Raw genomic sequence first — 25,676 nt, 5'->3', positions numbered from 1 at the left:
ACATCACAAAATCCACCTGTTAGCGGAACACCCTCCCAGGGACAGACAGCGACTTTGCCGACCTCAGTAGAATGCATCAAAAAGGCATCTCGACCCCAGAGACGTCCACATATACTTCCACAAGTGGGGGTTTCCACAGATAGACCTGTTCACAACTCCAGACAGTGCAAAATGCCAATACTTCGCCTTCAGGTTCCCACACCCAAGATCCAAGGGCAATGCTGTATGGATGTACTGGTCAGGGATATTTGCCTATGATTTTCTGCCTCTCCCTCTTCTTCCCTTTCTGATTCAGAAGCTCAGGCAAATGTCTCTCACCCTCATTCTAGTAGCTTCCACTTGGGCTCATCAGCCATGGTTCACCACACTACTCAAACTGTCCGTAGTGCACCACAAGAAGCTTCACCTCAACCTGGACCTTCTCACTCAGTACCATGGAGAAATCATGCATCTAAATCCAAAGAAGCTCAACCTTGCAATTTGGCTTGGCTACTTAAATCTCCCACTTGAATACATGACCATTCTTAAGAAGCTCCTAGACCTACATCTAGAGCATGTTATGCAGAAAAATGGAAAAGATTTGTCTTTTACTATCGTAATAAACTTATTGATTCATTTGGTGCAACTGTGCAAAACATTGTTTATAATTGTCTTTATTTCAGCTCTCTGGCCTTGCCTATACTTCAGTACAATTGCATTTAGCTGTAGTGGCTGCTTATCTACAAAACAGGCAACACATCTTTGTTCAAAGTACCAGTTAATAATTCATTTCTGGAAGGCCTTAAAAGAGTAATTCCACCCAGAGTTCCACATGCACTCAAGTGAAATCTCAGTATTGTCCTCTCCAGACTTATGGTTCCACCATATGAAAATTAATTATCTGTCTCCTCCAATTTTTTCATCTTCTAAGGTCACATTTGTGGTTGCTATTACTTCACTTAGGTGTATCAGTGAGCTCCAGGCACTAACCTTGGAAGAACCTTGCTATCGAAGAGTATTTCTGCTTCCAAATTGCACTTCACATACCCAAATTCATCTGGAGTGTGGGTTGGCCTTGCAGCAATGGTTATTAAAAGCCAAGTTCCTAGTCTATAGGCTGAAAGCAAAGCAAGCGAAGGAGTGTACGCTGTCAAACTCTTATTTAGGAACTAATAAGTAATCCAGCAACAAATTGGCATACGTTTCTAAACTACGCTTTGGAGGCCCTAGCAGCATGTGCAGTCTTGACAAGCTAGTTGCCTGTACCCATGGTGACTAAATTGTTGCTCAAACTAGCAGGGCTAATATTGGCAGAGTGCAATGCACAAGCTGTGAAGAAGTTGCGGCACAACGGTCTGGCTTCAACACTTTACTAGCCAGGGTCACTCACGTCTCCCCATTCTCTGCCCCTAAACTTACCCGTGAAACAACAGTTAATGTGCCTGCGCTTCGGTTTAGTCCCACGGAAAGCCTACTGGTACGGTCGGAGACACCATGCTGACACTGACGGGCAATATTTCCTTTACTGTAAGGGAGAGGAATCACTGACCCGTCTTCTCTGTATCTGTGAGGAGCTGATCCCTCCTAGGAAGTTTCGGGTTTGACTGCTTTGGCGCATTTTAAATGTCTGAAGCAAGGTAGAAGCGTGCCTGAAAGGCGAATCTGCACATTTTGTGAAATTCCTGAAAGCCGTAGTTGCTCTGCTGCCCTCTAGGCAGCCACCCGAGACTGCTCATGTGTAAAACTCTTGCTACTCAAAATAACTAACTTGTCAGGGCTGAGAAAGCTGGCCCATAAATGTCCCTCCTTGCACCAGAATAGTAATAGCCGCAGTGTAAAGGGGATTCCCTGAGGTTGGGGAGGACACATCCCGTTCATTACTGCTTTCCACCCGAGACATTCACTTCTAACACGCCATTCATCTTACTATATTTTTAGCTTATGTCCTATTTATGTTTTTATTCTTGTTTATTGGTGTCATTTTTCCTACGTGCTCAAGTTTTTTTAGATTGCATTGATTTTAATTAATTGTGCAGTTAAATATATATATGTTCGATGGCATGTGTAGCTGCAGATACACATGCTGTGCACTTCCCGCCATCTGGTGTTGGGCTCGGAGTGTTACAAGTTGTTTTTCTTCGAAGAAGTCTTTTCGAGTCACGAGATCGAGGGACTCCTCCCATTTCAACTCCATTGCGCATGGGTGTCGACTCCATCTTAGATTGTTTTTTTTTCCGCCATTGGGTTCGGACGTGTTCCTTTTCGCTCCGTGTTTCGGGGCGGAAAGTTAGTTAGAATCTCGGAAAAATCATCAGTATTGTTTGCGTTCGGTATCGGGTTAGTTAAAACAGATCGACACTGACTTTTGAAGAGGTCCGGTGGCCCTTTGGTTTTTTTTCGATCCCCCGTCGGGGCCTGGTCGGCCCGGCCACGTGTCTCTTCAAGGCTGATGGAATGGACCCCATTCCACTTCTGCCCAAAATGTCATAACAAGTATCCATATACAGATCAACATCTGGTCTGTAACTTGTGTCTGTCTCCAGAGCACAAGGAGGATACCTGTGAAGCCTGTCGAGCGTTTCGGTCGAGGAAGACATTAAGAGACCGAAGAGCAAGAAGCCTGCAGATGGCGTCGGCGCCAACAGGACAAGGGCGTTTCGAGGAGGAAGAAGAAAACTTCTCCATCCATGTGCACAGCATGTGAATCTGCAGCGACTAATGCCACGAACAGATGTACACTGGGTAAGTGACATTTTCCATATCTTTCTTCCAGCTATACAGGGATAGGGTGGTCCTTCGCACCAACCCAAAATTCCTCCTATACGTTGTTTCACCTTTCCACCTTAACCAATCAGTTTAGTTACCTGTTTTCTTTCTTCAGCAAGACTCCCATTGCGGAAAGAGTTCTTCATACACTAGATGTTAAGAGCTCCAATGTATTACATTGACAGAACCAAAAATATCTGTAAAAACATTTTCTTGCTTTTTCACCCCCTCACAGAGGAAAACCTATGTCAGGCATTTCTGGATGGCTTATTAAATGTATTCAGGCATGTTAAGCCAAATCTAAAAGAAGTTTATCTACACCCCCTAGAGCTCACACTACTCATAAAATAGGGGCTTCTACGGTTTTCCTAGGAAATTTCCCAATAGTTGACATTTGTAAGGCAGCTATATGGTCTACAACACGCACTTTCACTAAATATTATTGTGTGGGTGTTCTAGTATGCCAACAAGCTAATGTAGGACAGGTAGTGCTACGTACATTCTTCCAAACAACTGCAACACCCACAGGTTAGCTACCGAATTTGGACGGTACCGCTTTACAGTCTATGCAAAGCATGTGTATCTACAGCCACACATTCCTTGAATGGAATATGTTAATTACCCTGTAAGCATCTGTTCTTGACTTGTAGTTCTGTAGATTCATGTGTGCCCACCCTCCTTCCTGGACACCTGTGGCCGTTGCAGTTCTTTTTTAGTATTTCATATGGGTGGACATCTCTTTACTAATGCTTAACTCACACTCCATTCTCACCTGCCTACGGGAAAACAATCTAACAATGGAATCGATGCCCAGCAGCATTATCACCAAGAGGAGGAGCCACTTACCTTGTGACTCCAAAGACTTCTTGGAAGAAAAGCAACTTGCACACATCCAGACCCAACACTAGATGGCAGGAGTATAGTATGCAAAACATGTGAATCTACACTACATGCCACAAACAGATGCTCACAGGATAAAGTAACATACTCCTTCCTAAAACATTTTTTTTTTTGCTTTGCATGTTTTTTTAAATTTTATTTACTAGAAACATTCTCTTTGTTGTGCTGAAAGAACATGCATGATAATCCTGCTACCAGATGATTACATTCACTGCAGAGTCCACAGAGAAAGATCTTAAAAAGGGTATTTACCAAAGTAAACATAAGGTGCTCCTGACCTAGACCCTCCATGGATCCACAGTATTATGTACTTCATTGTGTGGAAGGCTATCCGAGCACACTAGGTAGAAAGGCTTTGAAAAAAAAAAAAAAAAGATACTGCAGAACTTTTTTATCTTTCAGTCCATGATGGTGGTGATTTTTCATTTAGGGCCAGATGTATCAAGTTTTCCAATAGCGGCTTCCAAATCGCATTTCTTTTGTGAATCGCAATTAAGTAATCGCTATTGGAATGTATGAAAGTCCAGACGTTTTATATAGTGATTTGCAAGGGCTCGCAAATGGACCTACCTCATTAATATTCATGATGTAAGTCGCAATTTGAAACCCATTGCAAATGGCTACAATCACAGGGATTGTTGCCTGCTGTGCTCAGCAGACCACCACGTCTGCGATTGCTTTTCAATAAAGCAATCTTTTTTCTTTTCATTTTTTAAGAGTAGGCAGCGGTCCGTGGGACCCACTGCCTGCTCTTAAAAAATGTTTTTGCATGGATTCACAAAGGGGAAAGGCTCCCTTTGGGGCCCCTTCCCCTTTGCGAAAGGGTTACTACCAATTTGAAATTGGTGGTAACTGCAATTGTTTTGCAACCACATTCACGTTCTCAAAACAATAATACATACCTTTACGATTTGGTATTAGGAAGAGATGCCCCTGACACACCCCTTCCTAATACTGAATTGGTATGTAGTCGCAAATCCAATTTGCGATTCGGTAACAAGTTACCAAATCGCAAATTGGGTTTGATAAATACCAAAATGCAATTTGAAATGAAATTCTAGTTTTTATGATGGCCTGTTGGTTTTGAAAATATTTTTGTGAAGATTGCTAGAGACTTATAATTAAATTAAATGTGGCAATCAGATGTAGGTCAATTGTACCATGTTTTACGTAGTGAGCAGCACTTTATCCTTGGTTAGTAGTGGAGAAGTGCACTGGGTCCTAGAAAACAACAAAAATTGATTGAGTAAATATGAGGGGAGAGGGCAAAAAGTTTAGAGGTGGCGTTTCAAAGTGGGCCAAGTACAACACTACCACCTCCAGGGCTTCTGTTGCTTTTGGGCTGTGGTTGGCATCAAGCGAAGGCTTCGCATCTGAAGAAGGACCGTCTAAGGCAATCAACATGCTTTGCCATCGAGAAGCCTCAAAGCCACCGACCAGTTTAGCTCCCATTCGAAGCTGAGAGCAAAAGTACAGTCAAAGCCAGCGCCGAGAATAGGGAGCAGCTCATCCTACAGAGACTCCAACGAGAGCTCAACTCCAGGCTGATGCACCTCTTCATTCTTTCCATCACTGAGAGAATTTTAGTGAAACGCTACTATAGAATGCCTTTGGGTTGACTAGTGTCAGTCTCCCGGCTGACACAAGTCTTGAGCACAGTCACATCAGCTCATCTCACCTCTGCCAACCCCAACCTCCTCTCCAACCACCACCCCCACAATACCACACCCTACCATGACGTCATCCAACAGGCAATGGCTTCTGATAAGATGGACATGCACACACTCAAAATGCTCTCCAAATCCGAGTAGACTGTGCAGTTTCTACCTACCTATGCTCAAGATTGTCCTTAAGTCCACCCCTGAGACCACTAAACAACCCATAAAGGTGATGGAGTAGCACTCATGGTGGAGACAAAATGCAGACCCTCTCCCATTGACCCTGTTTTTATCAAGGGCCATGTACCTACCCCCTCTCCCCCCCACCACAATTTCCTAGTTGGTCCAAAGGACTTCTGTTCAGGCTATAGGTCATGCCCTCCTGTCTCATAAAGAGAGCAAATAGATATTTGCAGTGGGCAACTGAGTGGCCATAGGGGTGGTTAACCACAGTCATATCTCAAATAGTTGGTTTCCTCTTCTGGTATGACAAGTCTCAGTGGGACGAGATGCAGAAGGTTGTTGAAATATCTCTCAGAGGAATCTAGCCAATAGTGTCCTAGGGAAAACCATTTCTAGTGCCAAAATCCATTATGCCGTCAATGCAGCTGACACAGCCCCCTGCAACATCATTACTAGCATCCTCCTTTGATACTGTGCCTGACTCCACATCTCTGGTTTCAAACTGGAGGCTCGGCGGCTTCTCCTTACCTCCCATTAAATGGGGAACACCAGGTTGACAATATGCTGGAAAGGACAGGAAGAACACAGAGATGACAAAATCCACTGGTGCCATGCAAACTCCATCTGCTAAGGGATCCTTTTGGAGGTGACAGGCTAGGGTAAGAACCAGTGTCATTCCCCACCACTCCCTATTCCTCTCCCCTCCAATCAGCCACACCTATATCAGAGGTACCAACAGTCCTTTCACCAGCAGATGGGGCAGAGGTGGCCAAATCAAAGGTAGAGGTAAATGCAGCTCCGTTACCTCCTCCCCACTCCCCCGCCCCAGAACATGTCATTTTTCAGGAAGGAAACTGTGCATTTACCTTTCCTAGTAGGAGATCAGCACCTCATATCAGTTGCTTTCACCCATGGTTTGCCAAGCCTTTGCGTAGAGCTCCTCACAACCCCTCCTAACATCCCACCCCACTCACATATCCTGAGCAGAGAGCTACTTTGTCTACTAGAGGAAGAATGTGACCCCCTCAACACTAGGACAAGGTTTTATACCCTCTTTACTTTCTTATTCTCAAGAAGGACTGTTCCCACAAGCCCATCCTGAACTTATGCTTCTCATCAAATGCATCCTGTCAGGACATTTTTCACTTGACAACCCTGCAGGACACCATTCCTCTCCTCCAACAAGGTGACCTCATGATGGCATTGTACCTCAAAGACACCTACTTTCGTAAACTAATCCAAACATCCCACTAGCGCTGCCTTTACTTTGTGGTAACAATTAACAGTACTTCTTTTCAGGGTTACCTCTGCTCCCAGGGTGTGGACAAAGTGCCTGGTGGTGGTAACCGTTCATCTAGGGACAGGATGGCATGCCGGTTTCAACCGCTGCCTTTGCAATTAGCTATTCAGGAGCACAGGCAGAGGGCACTGGCCAACTCACATTCAAACCACAGTTCACCTGCTCCAAGGCCTGGGATTCACCATAAATGCCACCAAGTCCCATAACAAACCCCTATAGGTCCACCTCTTTACCCCTATAGGTCCACCCCTTCCTGTGGTCCGACCTAAATGCAGTTACAGACTAAGCCTACCCCATGCAACAGAGAGTGTTGGCATTCCAACAGCTTCTGCCTCTTTTTTTAGCCCAAACCTTCAACCTACAGCCAGGAGTTTAACGCATCTCCTTGAAATTATGGCCTCCTGCATCATCATAGTGCCATATGTCAAGCTTCACATGCACCCATTGCAGGAAGGCCTCTTGGTACAGTGGTAAGAAGCCGAGGGTCACTAGGAAGACCTTGTATTGCTAAAGGCCAGCACCCTTTGCTCTTTGCAGTAGTGGAACAGCAACAGTCTGTTGTAGGGCTGGCCTTTCCCTGACCCAGACCTTCAGGTGATCATTATAGCCGACGCCTCTCTCACAAGCTAAGTGACACATCTCAACAATACAGGGGGTGTGGCCCCCTCAATAACACGGGTACCACATTAACTACCTCTAGTTACTGGCTATACGCCTAGCCTCTCAAAGCCTTCTTTGAGGTCATTGGGGCAAGGTAGTCTTTATAAAGATAGACAACATGACTGCCATGTAGTACCTCCAGAAACAAGATGGCATACCCTCCCGCGCTGTCAGGACTAGCGCAAGAGATCAGACACTGGGCTGACTGCCACCCACACACCTTCTGGGAGTAGATAACTTTGCAGGTCACATCAGCAAGTCCACGAGTGGGAATACTACCCGCAATTCCTACCCACTTACTTCCAGGGCTGGGGCACACCACAGATAAACCTGTTCGCCACCCCCAACAATGCAATATGCCCAGACTTCACCTCCAGGTACCTACATCATCAGCCTATGAGCAGTGCACTATGGATGAACTTTTCCTCCTCGCAATCCTTCCGTACGTGGTAAAGAAGATGCAGAAAATATCCCTTGCACTCATCCTGGTGGCTCCCACTTGGGCCAGGCAGCCTTAGTACTGGATGCTCCTCACGATGTCAATCAGTCCTCAAGAGAAGCCCCTATGCAGGCTAGATCTTCTGACATGAAACCACGGCCAGATCAGGCAGCCAGACGGCTGAACCTAGTGATCTGTACCTTAGGTTTTAGCTATCTTCATCTCCTGCAAAAGTGCATGACTTTCCTTTGAAAAGCCTGCAGACTTACTGTGCACACCTGTTATGCGGCAAAGTGGAAAACATATATCCACTAATTCATCCCAAAGCAGCTGTACTCTCTGAAGCCTACTGTTCTGGACATCATTTGTTACCTCTGGCACCTATAGAAGTCAGGCATGACCTACACTTCTATATTGCTGCCTCTAGCTGCTATTGTGGCCTGCTTGTGAAACGGGGCCACCTTCCCTATTCAGGATAGAGAATCATTCTTCCCAGAGTATCCCCTCTCTTGTATGGAACTTTCATGTACTACTAACCAGGCTTAAGGGGTGCCCTTTTCTAACCCTTGCACTCCTGCCCTCACAGTTCCTCACATGGAAAGTGGCTTTCCATGCATCCATTATTTTGCTCAGATGAATCAGTGAGCCACAGACATTTACCCCAAAAGAGCCTTTTGTTTAGGTTCACAGGGACAGGTTTGTTGTAATGTTCACAGAATGTCCTCCCCAGAGTGGTATTCCTTTTTCATCTTGGCTCCCACTCCTAGAAGTCCCAGTCTTCTTTCTACAGTCAGGCTCTGTAGCGGAGAGAGCCCTTCATACATTAGACGTTAAACGGGCTGTTGTACTATATTGACAGAAACAAGCCCTTCTGACAGTATGACCAGCTCTTTGTAGCCTTTGAAAAACTCTACAAGGGCCATCCCATCTCAAAGGCTGATATAGGTAGGTGGATGGTCAAGCGCACCCAGACCTCCTGTCAAAAAGCTAAAAAGACCATACCTCTCCCTCCTTATGCCATTTGATCTATAAAAAAAAAGGCATAGCCATGGCCTTTTTAGGTGCTATTACGCTAGCTGACATATGCCAAAGGACTACCTGGTCGACACCCAAACATTTACCAAACACTAATGTGTGAATATTCTGTGAGAGACTTCTAACTGCATATTCCTTACCTTCGAATACTCCCCAGGTGTCGAACTAATTCTGGAACATCTTGAGCAGTATCTTTGTGTGCCTGTAGGTGGCGCAGACTGCTCCGTGTCGACGTCCACCCCAGACATGATGTGCACAGTTCCTGTATAGGTGCCACTCCAGCAAGCTGACGTCCATTTGTTTCTTTCTGCTCTGACAGTTGCAGATACTCGATCATTTTTTGATCAACTTTTTCTTAACTTTTCGACAAATCATTTTTCAGTATGCTAGGGACATGTGACCTACAAAACCCCCCAAGGGGACATGTCCCCTCTAAATCCCCCAGATCCGGAGAGCTACCTCTGTCATTTTTTGACCAACTTTTTCTCGACTTTGGCAAGCCCTTTTTTCAAACAAGTTTTCAGTGCGCTAGGGACATGCTGTGTGCGAAACGGGTTTTAAACCTTGCTGAGAATGGCACAGACAGAAGACTGTGACTTACCATCACTTGGTTTGTCTTTTGTTCTTTGGGTCCAGTCACAATTACAGATCCTGTCAGGACTGCCAGTTGATGCAGCCAAACGCGATTCGGGAGAGGATGCTGAAGCTTCCTGGGGCATGACCGTGCTAGATTCTACGTCAGTCATGCTCTTGGGGATGGTGTTGGTTCCACTATTCCTGCGACCTCTAATCTTCAAAATTGTCAGTGAGTAGGTCCAAGAAAAAGAAAAGGTTGTTGATGCGGCACTCAACTTCACTGGGACCTTCTAAATCCACAGAAGGAGCATAGAGCAGCCCCTGCCCATCTATGCCTGCTCCAGCACTCTAACCACTGACCTGGTGCAGACTCCTCTGTGCCTCCTCATTTTCCTGGATGCCAGAGCCAAGTGATGGAGAGGTTCAGGAGTTTCATGCAGCCTCGGCCCGCATCTTTGGCTACTGATTCTCTCTGGCACACCGTCTGGCCCCACGGAGCAGAGAGGTGCTGTGTGAACCCCTTGGACCTACACCCAGATCCCGACCAGCTCCGGTCCCGAGACCCACCCTGGCTACGCTACCTATATCGGGCCCTGGTCCCTCGACTCCTCACAACATTGGGGAACACTTTGTCCTCTCCAACTCAGAGTTGGTGCCACGTTGACGCCACCCAAGGTCGAGACTGGCGCCGAGAGACCCGAAACTGCCATTTGAAACAGATCCACTATCCTTTGGTCTATTCAAGAAGGATCCCACTATAGGGCTCTTTAACCAGCTGATGACATAGCTGGTAGACGAACTGGGGGACGCCAATGAACATGACACCTCACCGACCCTGGGTTAGTCTCCCCATCCAGCCCAACCACCAAAGAGAGTACATTGTTCTCCACGGTAATGAGGGGTGTGCAACAGAAGTCCTTGATATCTAGCTCCCCTCTGTGGATATGAACACAGATGTCTTAACTGAAGTACTCCAGCCAGGGCACTCCATTGCAACTCCCCTATTCCTTTTCAATAAAGCCCTCATGAATGTCCTGCTGGGGGTGTGGGCAAAACCTTTTTCAGTAGTCCTGTAAACTGTCAGATCACTTGCAGCTATTGGCTTGCCCCTGGAGATCACACATTCCTTGCACAACACACAATCCACAAGAGCTTAGTAGGGCAGGCCTCAATAAAAAAGGGAATCCTTTCTGGATAGGGAATCTAATTGCTCAAAACATTTGGCCAGAAGACGTTCCTCCACACATTTGACATTGCGCTTCATGAACATGGTTTGCTTATTAGGCAGATACTCTTAAGCTCTGTGGGACACAATGACAAGTGCTACCTATGGTTCCAGAGGAAACTAGGGCAATCCTCATGTAAACCATGCTGCACAGCTGGGAGACAACTGTGTTCACCATCAAGTGTCATTTAGGTACTACAGACTCCATTGGGAGAGCGACAAACCCCACAGTGGCTCTTAGGTGCTACTTTTGCCTATGGTCAAAAGGCTTTTCAGGGGATGGTCAAGCCAGCCTTATGGACATGCCCTTCAATGGGCTTCACCTATTCAGCGATGAGGCATATGCTGCACTGGAGTGCTTTAAAGAAAGCAGGGTCACAGCTTACTTCCCCGAGTTATCTGTTTCCCCACATCAACCTCATTTCTTGTGCCCATACCGTGGCTACGGGAGAGGGTTCCAAAGCGCCCAGTACCATCCATACCCAAAGGGCCAGTTAGTTTCCCAGGGTTTTCTTGGCTGAGGCCGAGGTTCCCACAGACTTTGAGGTCAGCAAGGAAACCGGGCAGCCAATCCCCCGCCCGCCCTGTTGCCACTCTATCAAAACCTCATTACTACACCCTCCCAGGTGTACCACCATCCAGTAGGGGGAAGGATCCAACAATTTTACCAGGAGGGTAGCAAGTTGTCTCTTACATTTGAGTGTTGCTGATGGTCAGGTGAGATTACGCCCTTCCATTCTTTGAAAACGCCACCACCCATGCCACCTTCGTGCATTGGTTCTCAAAGTACCAGCTATCATTATTGTGCCAAAAAGTGCATGCCTTTTAGACAAAAGGGTCCATTGAGAGAGTGCCAGCTCAGAAGTAGGTTGTGGTAGACCTCCACCTATTTCTACATATTTGCTCTTTCAATGCCTTCCTGAGAAAGGACCTGTTCAAAATGCTCACCCTTGTCCAGGTTCTGTCTGCCCTGGGCCCTGTAGACTGCGCTGGACCTGTAAGATGCTTACTTTTCACATTCCCATCTTGCAGGCTCACAGGTATTACCTGTGGGCTTGGAGCATTTCCAATTTGCTGCACTCCCTTTCAGTCTCACCAGCTCATGTCAGGTGTTCACAAAAGTCATGGTGTGGTTGGTGCCCACCTTCAGAGGCCTGGGTCTCAGTCTTCCCCCTGCCTCAGCAGCTGTCTGCTGAAGGTGAGCTCATTCCAGGTGATTTTCACCCACCTTCGTACTTTGATGAACCTTCTACATTGGTTGGAATTCACAAATCACTCTTGACGCTTTCCCAAACACTCTTTCATTGGAGCAGTCCTGGACACAGTGACATTTCACCCCCATCCTCTGGTGCAGAGTCTAGGATATTTGGGCTATGATCTGGATATTTCAGCCTTAGTCTTGGATTTAGGTGGGAGTGCCTTTGAGGCTGCTGGGCCTGATGGTCTCCTGTATTCTGCTAGTGAGACACCGCAGATGTTATGTGGCGGGCTCTGCAGTGGAGTACAAGAAGAGAGATTGAGCTACAACTAATATTCACTGCTATCTACAATTGTAGAACAACAACAACAATCAAGATAACTGAAATACACAAAATGATATTTATTACATATGTATGTACAACAACAAAAGAACATGATGATCAAGATTAAATATAAAATATTTACATATTCACAGGGAACGACACATACATTTATATATAGTGAATAGACAGAGACAAAGAGTTATGCAAAACAAAAACACAACAAATAATGAAAAATAATAGAAACATAACATTGAAAAAAGGAGCAAAAAATCCAAGTTGTCCAAAATACTATACAATACAATTTAGATATATACTTTCTCTACAACATTATTTTAAAGCCTTACTAGTATTCACAGTTTTAACATGTTAACTTAGAACCAGATCGCGTCACCACCGAATTCAAAAAAGAAAAATTTACTTGGACCCTAAAATTCATATTCCATTATAACAACTGTAGGAACTAAGCCTACGCGCGTTTTGGCGGTAAACCTCTGTTTTGTAAAGCCGCCTTCATCAGGGCAGTTCCTCTTTGATGTTAGGTAACTGATATCGCAGATCTTTTAGATTCTCGTCTTTCCCATCCGAATCATATCAGATGACAATATTGATGCGTTCTCTCATAAAGAGAACACGGAAAGGTTGGTTCTCTAGCTTCAACTTTTGATCACACGGGGCTCCCCATATAGGCCCACAGTCAGATTCACAAATCCGTCTTCAAAATAACCGGATTCCTAGAAGGATAAATATCACAGCTTCCATCAGTCTTTCATCAGATAGTAATCGCATGCACTGAAAACCTGCTCCTTTCAGATTCAGCAATGTTATAATTCTGCAGTGGAACCTGAAGACTTACTGGCCACAGCACCAAGGGAATCTCTCCAGACATATTCAGATTTTGAAGGAGACTGCAAAAGATCTGCAATGGTCATTACTGGACCGTGATCTGGTCAGTGGCAGACCGCTCTCCCTTTGCCTCCAAGAGTTGACTGTAGCAACTCATGCCTCGCTTTTGGGATAGGGCAGCCATCTGGTAGAGGTTGAAATCATTGGACTCTGGTATCTGGTGGAGACCCAACTCCATCAACCTGTTAAATCTATGGGTGATCCACTTGACGTTTAAAGCAATGCTGCCATACATCAAGCTTGAGTTGCAGACTCTGTGCCTGGGGGCCCAGTGCCTCTGAAAGCAGTTGGAGAATTAGGTAATCTTCCTGGTTGTACAACACCTGGCAGGTTTTCTGAACCCTACGGCAGGCAAACTCAGCCACTGAAACTTTGTGACGATAGATGGTGTCTACATTTGAAGGTGACACGTAGTCCCTTCCGGAAAAAGTTTTAACCACAAAGGAAATTGGCAATATTGTTTAGTCATCTGGGTCAATAAGGGCAACAAACGTTCGACAACTTACCTGCAGCAAGTGCTCCAATGGATTTTGAAGGTTCCTGGAATGTTTACACGGAAGCTGTAGCTAGAATATCTAAGAAGGTTTCAGAGCAGCCCAATGTACTACTAGAAAAGTTTAATTTTTTCAGATGCAAACAGTCTATGGATGAGACAGTTGAGGAGTAAATCTCTGCATTGAGGAATCTAGCAGCAGTTTGTAATTTTGGAAATTCACTGGATACATACATTTGTGACTAATTTGTTTTCAGTTATGCATCTAAAAAGATTCAAGAAAGAATATTAAGTTCTGGAAATCCCACTAATTGAGAGTGCCATTATTTCAAGTAATATTATTGCCTCAGAGTCTTCAAGTTCTGTACAAAGAGTGTTAAATATTGTTTTGAGCAGTAACTCTAATAATATTTCAGCAGTCACAATAAAAAAAAAAACCTAAAACTATGCAGAAGAATGTTGTGAGTGCATGTTATAGATGTGGTTCACGGTCTCATTTAGCCAATAATGGCATTTGCCCAGCAATTTACAAGGGATGTAATAAATGCAATAAAATTGGTCATTTTCAATCTGTCTCTAGGAACAAAAGAGGCAATAATAAAGTTAGTTCGATGGAGATCAGTTCTGAACAGCCATTACAGGACTTATTCAAAGTTGTTTTAACTGTTAGTACAGTGGAAGACACTACTACTTATGTAAAAGGACCTTAGTGTTTAGCTCACATTGGGAATATTTGCATGAATGTAGTGGCAGACTCCTGGGCTTCCATTACTATTATTTATGTCAATGCCTTTTATGATAAATTTTTTGATTTTTTTTTTTTTGCTGCAGACAGATATAAACCCCAAAGCTTTTGGAGAGCAAGACATTGACATGTTAAGGTATTTCAATGATACTCTTAAATATTTAGGTAGATCTATGGTAACGAAAAATCTATGTAGCTTGCAAAGGTCGCAACATAATTGGCTGGAAAGATTTGGCGAATCTTGGTATTGTACTAGTTTCAGGTTCTGAAAATCCTATTCTTAGAGAAGACTATGGGCCTGATTACAACTTTGGAGGAGGTGTTTATCCGTCCCAAAAGTGACGGTAAAGGGACGGATATACCACCAGCCGTATTACGAGTCCATTATATCCTATGGAACTCGTAATACGGCTGGTGGTATATCCGTCACATTTGGGACGGATTAACACCTCCTCCAAAGTTGTAATCAGGCCCTATATCTCTTCTGTTGATTTAGATCAGGAATGTTCTGTCAATAGTATCATTTCTAAATACCCAAACATTTTTCAGAAACTATTGCTAAGTTCTCTGGGTTTGAACATCTCATTAAATTAAAACAGTCTGCTATACCAGTAGCCCACAAAGTCAGGTCTGTACCCATGGCTGTTAGAGAGGATTTGAAAGCACTTCTGGATACATTGTGTTCTGCAGGGGTAATACAACCTACAGAATCCTCTGAATGGGTTAGTCCAGTTGTAATTGTTTAAAAAAAAAAAAAAACTGGTGAAATCCGTTTGTGTGGATTAACAAAAACATTGTTGTGGTTTGTCATCCCTTACTAAAGGTGCAAGATCTTTAAGCGAATCTTGGAGGATCCAAGGTTTATTCTTTGCTAGATCTTAGATCTGCATATCACCAAACTCAACTTGCTGCAGAAAGTGCAGATCTGACAACTTTTATCACACCATTTGGTGCTTACAAGTTTCTGCATATGCCGTTTGGTTTAGCTTCTGCAGGAAGTGTGTTTCAGAGATTCATTTATAGTTTTAATGGGAATTCTAGGAGTTCAAGCCTTCCAAGATGATGTGCTCATATTTGCTAAGACTGTTAAGGAACACAACTTTATATTAGGAAGGGTCTTAAGCAAATTTCAGGAAGTAGGTGTCACACTAAGGAAAGAGAAATGCAAGATTTTGGTCAAGGAAGATGATTACTTGGGTCATTGCATTTCTGACAAAGGAATTAAACCAAAGTTATCTTTGGTTAATGCAATTTTGGATTCAAAAGCCCAGAGAATAAAGATGATCTTCGTTCATTTTTGGGACTTTGTGAATACTATCCCGTTTTATTCAAGGTTATGCAATGATTGTTCAACCTTTAAGGTCTTTGCTCAAGAAAGGGCAGAAATTTGTTTGGGATGGAGTTGTTGTTGAAGCATTTAAAAAAGTTAAAACACTTAGAAATTCTGCAACACTTTTGTCAACATTTTCGGTAGGGAAGATTTGTATTCTGAGTGTGGATGCCTGCCAGTTTGGGTTGTAAGCTATTCTTTCTCAGTGGATTGAAAATAAAGAGAGAACAATAGCTTTTGCATCTCGTGCGCTATCTAAATCAGAAACCAATTATAGTACTATTAAACAAGAAGCATTAGCCTGTACATGTGCCATTGAAAAATTTAGGACGTTTTTGTGGGGCACTAGATTTGAAATATGTACAGACCATAAACCACTAATTCATATGGTTGATGGCAATGGTATGGGTATGGCTTCGGCTCAGTTGGTAAGGATTCCTTCTAAGTTACAAAGAAGAAAGGAAATTATACTAGAGCTGACTATCTGTCACGTGCACCTTTGCTTTATGAGGAGTCTGATATGATAAAGGATGATGTAGAGTGTGTAGTTGCTCTTACTGATGACCGCTTCATCAGCAAGAACTGTGCAAAATGGTTAGAAGCAATGGAGAAGGATTTGACTTTAATATCTGTATTCAAATTTGTAAAAAATAAAAAACAATACGGTTGGCCAAGGGAAAGGATTTTGTAATCTTGTGTGAAAACATATGCGCAAGTAGCCAGTGAATTGTCAATTGTTGATGGATGTTTGTTAAGACATGATTTTCTGGTTCCACCTATTTCTTTACGTAAAATTGTATTTGATTTTGATCATGAGGGACATCTAGGTGTGGCTGCAGTGGTGCAGAATTTGAAACAATTTTATTGGTGGACAGGCATGGACAGGAATGTGAATGTGTGGGTAAATGAGTGTGCAATTTGTTTATCTTCAGACAAGCATTGGAAAACATCTGAAACTGCTTTCCACATGGTTCCTTTGCCGGAGGGACCTTGGTCAAAGGTTTCTGTGGATTTTGCAGGACCATTTGAGTTATTGCCTAATGCCAAAAAGTATTTAATTGTTGTTGTGGAATACTTTTCTAAATGGTATCATTTAGATTTTGTTGCTTCACCAGACACTGACACAGTAATTGCATTTTTAACAAAGATATTTAACATAGAGGGCCCACCAAAAGAACTTATAACAGACAATGGCACTCATTTTAAGTCTCAGAAAATGAAAAGTTTTATAGAGAGTAAAAATATAGTGCATAAACAGGTTGCTTTGTACTCACCGCCTGCAGATGGGTTGGTTGAACATGTAAACAAATTCCTTAAAGAGGAGGTACAAACGGCTATGTCCACCAGAATGGATGTGCAGGATTTTTTTAGAAAAAAACTTGGATTTATTTAACAACACCACACAGTGTGACAGGAATTTCACCTTTTAAATTATTATGCAACAGGTCACCTAGATTGTTGTTGAAGCCGGACTGGGTTCAAGAGTATAAATGTTTGGATGGTCATGATAATTTAAAAAGAGATGTGAGTATGAAACAAGGAGCAGTAGAAACATATTTAAATGAGAACCATCAATTAGACATATTAACTTTAAAGTAGGAGACTGGGTCATTATTAAAAAGCCTCACAGGGTAAAAAATAAAAAAGGTGTATCTAAATTTTCTATGCTAGTAACGATAAGCAAGGTATCCAAAAGTGCTGTTTTATGAGAGTCCAAGGGATGGTGGAGTAAAAGGAGTTTAATTAAGTTGTAGCCTGAATAAGTGGATAAAATCACAATCACAAAGAAATATGAATTCATATCACAGCACAATGATATTGGTGATGGGACTTTGTTTCATGATTTCAGTCCTTGTACTAAGATATCTCCTCTTCAGTTAACAAATTACACCATTCAGGATAACTCCAATAGGGGCTCAATGAGCAGTTCTGAATTTTCAGTTTCAACAGATGACATGAACAATGTTGATGAAAATCTTGCTTGTGATATTAAAACTAGAACTTCATGAAATGTTTCTATTCCCAGTAGGTTTAAGGATTATAATTTACAGTAATTTATAGATTTTTTTTTATATATATATATACATATATGTAAGTATGTATATATATGTATATGTGTATATATATATATATATATATATATATGTGTGTATGTATATATATATATATATATATATATATATATATGTATGTATGTTCGATGGCATGTGTAGCTGCAGATACACGTGCTGTGCATTATCCTGCCATCTAGTGTTGGGCTCGGAGTGTTACAAGTTGTTTTTCTTCAAAGAAGTCTTTTCGAGTCACGAGACCGAGGGACTCCTCCCTTTCGGCTCCATTGCGCATGGGCATCGACTCCATTTTAGATTGTTTACTTTCCGCCATCAGGTTCGGACGTGTTCCTCTTCGCTCCGTATTTCGAATCGGGAAAGTTAGCTAAGCATCGAAAATTCGACGGTATTGTTTGCGCTCAGTACCGGTTTAGTGTTAGTATATGGACACCGATAGTAGAAGCGCTCCGGCGGCCCTTCGGGGCTTCCACTCTTCAGCGGGGCCTGGTCGGCCCGACCGCGTCCATCATCGAAACTAATGGACCGGACCCCCTTCCGCTTCTGCCCGAATTACCACGGCAAGTATCCTTATTCAGACCAACACTTGGTCTGTAATCTGTGTCTATCACCGGAACACAGGGAGGATACTTGCGAGGCCTGTCGGGTTTTTCGATCAAAAAAGACCCTACGCGATCGAAGAGCCAGAAAACTACAAATGGCGTCGACACCGACAGAACAGATCGACGTCGAGGAGGAGGAAAGAATCTCCATACAAGGGACGGACTCGGACGCCTCCGAAAGTGAGCTACCGACGACAACGCAGAAAACTGTGAGTAAAACTGCCCCGTCCAAGACTCACTCCGAGATCATAACGGCCAAAGGGATGCCACCGCCAACAGGCCATGGCTTAACCCATCGAAAACACGGTGACCAACCATCGGCACCGAAAAAGGCCACACAACAGCCGAAGACATCCGACTCCGGTCGAGATACAGGCTCCGAACCATCTCGGCACCGAGAGTTTGACACACCCAAGGTGAAAAAGGTTACCTCAGAACCGAAAAAGACTGTTTCGAAACCTTTGGTACCGAAAAAAGCAGCCTCGGAGCCGAAATTAGGCTCTTGCACAGAAGAGCAAGGACTTTCCGCCCAAATGCATGTACATAGATTTGAGCAGGAAATAAGTATGGGGGAACCAGACCATACCCAGAGGAGGCTGCATATCCAGAAAGAGACTGGAAAAATTCAAACTCTTCCTCCAATTAAAATCAAAAGAAAGCTGGCATTTCAAGAGTCAGAAATGCAGCCAAAGGCAAAGGTGGCTAGAGACAAAACACCACCACCAAGGTTTTCGCCACAGCCTTCTCCACTACATTCACCACAGCTGTCCCCGGTAACAACACCCCCAATGCAGTCACCGACACATACGGGGATGACGCAGGATGACCCGGATGCATGGGACTTATATGATGCACCCGTCTCCGACAACAGTCCAGATTGTTACCCGGCAAGGCCGTCACCTCCAGAGGACAGCACTGCATACACGCAGGTGTTATCAAGGGCAGCTACATTCCACAATGTAGCAATGCATTCAGAGCCAATAGAGGATGACTTCCTATTTAACACCTTGGCATCCACCCACAGTTCCTACCAAAGTCTGCCAATGCTCCCAGGCATGCTCAAGCATGCAAAACAAGGCTTCCAGGACCCAGTGAAAGGCAGAGCTATCACGCCTAGGGTGGAGAAAAAATACAAACCTCCCCCAACGGACCTTGTGTTTATAACACAGCAACTGACACCAGATTCAGTGGTCGTGGGAGCATCAAGAAAGAGGGCAAACTCCCAATCATCAGGAGACGCACCACCACCTGACAAAGAGAGCAGGAAGTTCGATGCAGCGGGCAAACTGGTGGCAGCACAGGCAGCCAATCAATGGTGGATCGCAAACTCCCAGGCCCTACTGGCTCGCTACGACAGGGCACACTGGGATGAGATGCAGCATATAATACAGCACTTGCCCAAAGAACACCAGAAACGTGCCCAACAGGTTGTTGAAGAAGGACAAGCAATTTCCAACAACCAGATAAGATCCGCATTGGACTCGGCAGACACAGCAGCACGGACAGTCAACACTGCGGTAACCATTCGCAGGCATGCATGGTTACAGAGCTCAGGGTTCAAACCCGAAATCCAGCAAGCTGTGTTAAACATGCCTTTTAACCAAGAACAATTGTTTGGGCCAGAGGTGGACACTGCAATTGAGAAATTAAAGAAGGACACAGACACGGCCAAAGCCATGGGCGCGCTCTACTCCCCACAAAGCAGAAGCACTTTTAGAAAGCCACAATTTCGAGGGGGGTTTCGTACCCAAACACCAGAGCCTTCCACCTCACAAACCAGACCCACCTATCAGGGGCAGTACCAGAGAGGAGGGTTTCGAGGCTCATACAGGGGTGGACAATTCCCAAGAGCAAGGGGAAAATTCCAAAGCCCTCAAACAAGTCCAAGCAAACAGTGGCTTCAACGTCACAAACCCCCAACACCAGTGGGGGGGAGACTTACTGCATACTACAAAAACTGGACAAACATAACTACGGACGCATGGGTCCTAGCCATTATCCAACATGGTTATTGCATAGAATTCATAAATTTCCCACCAGATGTGCCCCCAAGAGCACACAAGATGTCCAAACAACACTTAGACCTGTTGCAACTAAAAGTCCAAGCATTGTTACAAAAACAAGCAATAGAATTAGTACCCAACCATCAAAAAGGAACAGGTGTCTACTCACTATATTTCCTAATTCCAAAGAAGGACAAAACGTTGAGACCCATATTAGACCTCAGAACACTGAATCTGAACATCAAATCAGATTACTTCCACATGGTAACACTCCAAGACGTGATTCCCTTGCTCAAAAAACAGGACTACATGTCAACGTTATATCTCAAGGATGCATATTTTCACATACCCATACATCCTTCTGAAAGAAAATACTTAAGGTTTGTAATACACGGCATGCATTATCAATTCAAGGTGTTACCGTTCAGGATAACAACAGCCCCAAGGGTATTCACAAAATGCCTTGCAGTAGTAGCCGCTCATATAAGGAGACAGCACATGCACGTATTCCCATACTTAGACGATTGGTTAATAAAAACCAGCACTCAGCAACAGTGTCTTCTTCACATGCAATACGTTATAGAAACTCTACACAAACTAGGGTTTTCTATAAATTACCAAAAATCACATCTACAACCATCACAGATACAACAATACTTGGGAGCAACACTCAACACACAAAAAGCGATTGCCACTCCAAGTCCGCAAAGGGTACAAGCATTACAAAATATATCATTAAACATGCAGCCAAACCAACACTACCAAGTGAGGTTTGTAATGAAACTTCTAGGCATGATGTCTTCATGCATAGCAATCGTCCCAAACGCAAGATTACACATGCGGCCCTTACAACAGTGCCTAGCAAAGCAATGGACACAGGCACAGGGTCAACTCCAAGATCTAGTGTTGGTAGACCGCCAGAGATACTTCTCGCTTCAATGGTGGAAACCTATAAATTTAAACCAAGGGCGGCCATTCCAAGACCCAGTGCCTCAATACGTGATCACAACAGATGCTTCCATGATGGGGTGGGGAGCACACCTCAACCAGCACAGTATACAGGGACAATGGAACAATCAACAAAAACAACTGCACATAAATCATTTAGAACTGTTGGCAGTGTTTCTAGCATTAAAAGCATTTCAACCACTGATAGCCCACAAACACATTCCTGTCAAAACCGACAACATGACAACAATGTATTACCTCAACAAACAAGGAGGGACACACTCATCACAACTGTGTCTCTTAGCACAGAAAATTTGGCATTGGGCGATTCACAATCACATTCGCCTAATAGCACAATATATCCCAGGCATTCAAAACCAGTTGGCCGACAATCTCAGTCGAGATCACCAACAAACACACGAATGGGAAATTCATCCCCAGATCCTACAAGATTACATTCTAAGCTGGGGAACACCAAAAATAGACCTATTCGCAACAAAAGAAAACGCAAAATGCCAAAACTTCGCGTCCAGGTACCCACACCCTCAGTCCAAGGGCAATGCGTTGTGGATCAGTTGGTCAGGGATATTTGCTTACGCTTTTCCCCCTCTCCCACTCATTCCTTATCTGGTAAACTAACTGAGTCAAAACAGACTCAAACTAATACTCATAGCACCAACCTGGGCTCGCCAACCGTGGTACACAACACTGCTAGACCTATCAGTAGTACCTCGCGTCAAATTACCAAACAGGCCAAATCTGTTAACTCAACACAAACAACCGATCAGACACCAGAATCCAGCATCGCTCAATCTAGCAATCTGGCTCCTGAAGTCTTAGAATTTGGACACTTAGACCTTACACAAGAATGTATGGAGGTCATTAAACAAGCTAGGAAACCTACTACAAGACATTGTTATGCAAACACATGGAAAAGATTTGTTTACTACTGCCACAATAATCAAATTCAACCACTAAATGCTTCCGCAAAAGACATTGTAAGTTACTTATTACACTTACAAAAGTCTAAACTAGCATTCTCTTCTATTAAAATACATCTCACAGCAATATCTGCCTATCTGCAGATTACACATTCAACATCACTTTTTAGAATCCCAGTCATCAAAGCATTTATGGAGGGATTAAAAAGAATTACACCCCGAGAACAGCACCAGTACCTTCGTGGAACCTTAATATTGTATTAACACGACTCGTGGGACCACCATTTGAACCCATGCACTCTTGTGAAATGCAATACTTAACTTGGAAGGTAGCCTTTCTCATAGCTATCACATCACTTAGAAGAGTAAGTGAGATACAAGCGTTTACTATACAAGAACCCTTTATACAAATACATAAATATAAAGTGGTTCTCCGTACAAATCCCAAATTCTTACCAAAGGTTATATCACCATTCCACCTAAACCAAACAGTGGAACTCCCAGTCTTCTTTCCACAACCAGACTCAGTAGCCGAAAGAACGTTACATACATTAGACATAAAAAGAGCACTAATGTATTACATTGACAGAACAAAACAGTTTCGCAAAACAAAACAATTGTTTGTAGCCTTCCAAAAACCTCATGCAGGAAATCCTATATCCAAGCAAGGCATTGCCAGATGGATAGTAAAGTGTATTCAAACTTGCTATATTAAAGCAAAAAGAGATCTACCTATTACACCAAGAGCGCATTCCACTAGGAAAAAAGGCGCCACAATGGCTTTTCTAGGGAATATACCTATTACAGAAATTTGTAAGGCAGCCACATGGTCTACGCCTCATACATTCACAAAACATTACTGTGTAGATGTGTTAACAACACAACAAGCCACAGTAGGACAGGCTGTGTATTACGAACATTATTTCAGACAACTTCAAATCCTACAGGCTAAGCCACCGCTTTTTTGGGGAGATTACTGCTTATTAGTCTATGCACAGCATGTGTATCTGCAGCTACACATGCCATCGAACGGAAAATGTCACTTACCCAGTGTACATCTGTTCGTGGCATGAGACGCTGCAGATTCACATGCGCCCTCCCACCTCCCCAGGAGCCTGTAGCCGTTATAAGTTGAATGAAAATTGTAAATTTGTAAATAAATACTTTTTTAATACACATTATGTACATACATACTTACTCCATTGCATGGGCACATTTAGTATATTCACAACTCCTACCACACCCTCTGCGGGGAAAACAATCTAAGATGGAGTTGACGCCCATGCACAATGGAGCCGAAAGGGAGGAGTCCCTCGGTCTCGTGACTCGAAAAGACTTCTTCGAAGAAAAACAACTTGTAACACTCCGAGCCCAACACTAGATGGCAGGATAATGCACAGCATGTGAATCTGCAGCGTCTCATGCCACAAACAGATGTACACTGGGTAAGTGACATTTTCCATATATATATATATATATATATATATATATATATATATATATATTTATATATATATATTTATATGTTCGATGGCATGTGTAGCTGCAGATACACATGCTATGCTTAGTACTGCCATATATATATGTAAAATGTCACTTACCCATTGTACATCTGTTCGTGGCATGTCGTGCTGCAGATTCACATGCTTTGCATAAGGTCACCATCTAGTGTTGGGCTCGGAGTGTTACAAGTAGTTTTTCTTCGAAGAAGTGTTTTTGAGTCACAGGATCGAGTGACTCCTCCTCTTCGGCACCATTGCGCATGGGCATCGACTCCATGTTAGATTGTTTTCTTTCTGCCATCTGGTTCAGACGTTTTTCTTTTTGCTCCGGTAGTTAGAGTCGGCAAAGTTATAAAGACTCTCTAATTCGTCTGTATTGTTTTGATCGTTTATCATCTCTCATCGACACTTCGGTACCGTTGGATCCAACTTCTTTACTCGCCCTTCGGGGCACCCGCGCCCAGCTCGGGCCTAGTCGGGCCAACCGTGTGGAAGCCTCATGGACCAGTCCCCATTTCGCTTCTGTCCTCGGTGCCACACCAAGTTTCCATATACAGACCAACATCTCGTCTGTAATCTTTGTCTATCTCCAGACCATCAAGAGGATACTTGTGAGGCCTGCAGTTCCTTCCGCTCGAAGAAGACTCTACGAGACAGAAGAGCGCAAAGGTTGGAAATGGCGTTGAGAAAGCACTGAACGTCTCGACGTGGAGGAAGTGGAGATTAAGCACACTGCAGTCGCCGTCTGAGGGTCCGATTCTGAGCAGAGTCAGAGGAGGACAGACCGGTCACGGCAGAACAGCACGTGAGTACTCCTGCCCCTGTCCAAACCAAGCCCAAACACAAGGCCTCTAGAACGCCACTGCCAGAAGGCCATGGCTCCACCCGCAAAAAGACCTCCGGTGACCAAGCAACAACTTCGTCACCAAGAAAGGCCACGCCACCGAAGCCTTGGGACTCGAGCCGGAGCACAGGTGACCTCAGGAGTATCATTAACTTGCGGCCATCTTGAATCTCAGCAAGCTCCGCCTCTTGTATGATGGTACTTTTGTTAGAGATGCTGGCAATCTTTTCATTAAGCAAATATATGAACTATGAAACGTAAATCCTCTCTACATCATTAAGGCTCCTTTCTTCAGCTGAAGCCTATTTCATCTGAAATGTGTAAATTTATATATTCGATTTTGCATTATATTATTAATAGTAATCGCAGTTGGTTTTAGTGTGGATTGCTGGTGCAACATTTCTATAGCAGGACTACTGCAGTTACCTAACATGAACCTGTTGTAAATCTTGGCGCTGAAATCTGTAGTCAGGGGTTATCGCCTTTCATCTGATGTGAACTATAAACATCTTTGGACCAGTCAATTTTGGCAGTATGACATGAGATAATCCCAATTAAGGGGAGCTTTGATAATGTTCCCTTGGACAGCGGAAATGTGGCAGTACTAAATGTTGATTTTTAGGGCTGAGTCAGATGTTGGCATGAGAGCACAAAGATTTTACCCGGCTTGGAGGACACTTATTTTTAAAGAGTTACTATTTTCTCAAAGCGGACTACATGTATTTCTGGCGCATTCTAGCAGGTTTTATATTGAGATATCAGTTGATTAGTTTTTAACATGTTATATTTATTTTCAGCCTCTAGCACCGTGTCCAAACTCCAAAGAATCTATGGCAGTTTTTGAACAACATTGTAAAATGGCACAGGAATATATGAAAGTTCAGACGGAAATTGCATTGTTGTTACAGAGAAAGTAAGTGAAAACACATTTGAACTCCTTGCTTTTATAGTTATATCCCTGTTTTTCATTAAGTTTATTTTATTGACAATTGTGATGCATTGTATAGTTATGCTGCTATACTTTTAAAGATGTATATGGTGGTGTTTGTTTA

The 25,676-nt window shown here is 43.6% G+C and overlaps 1 protein-coding gene across 4 annotated transcripts in view; it reads left to right on the top strand.

Moving 5' to 3' along the window:
* MAP3K7 (mitogen-activated protein kinase kinase kinase 7) overlaps positions 1 to 25,676 on the top strand; it is a 271,033-nt gene that overhangs the window by 201,370 nt on the left and 43,987 nt on the right. For all 4 annotated transcript variants that reach the window (XM_069235507.1, XM_069235506.1, XM_069235505.1 and 1 more), the window contains one exon: positions 25,422 to 25,537. In XM_069235507.1, the coding sequence (XP_069091608.1) occupies positions 25,422 to 25,537 (116 nt within the window). The remainder of the gene's footprint in view (positions 1 to 25,421; positions 25,538 to 25,676) is intronic.

This window comes from Pleurodeles waltl, chromosome 5 (assembly GCF_031143425.1).
Source record: "Pleurodeles waltl isolate 20211129_DDA chromosome 5, aPleWal1.hap1.20221129, whole genome shotgun sequence".
NCBI classification, from domain to species: Eukaryota; Metazoa; Chordata; class Amphibia; order Caudata; family Salamandridae; genus Pleurodeles; species Pleurodeles waltl.
This window is presented reverse-complemented; position numbering and strand designations above follow the sequence as displayed.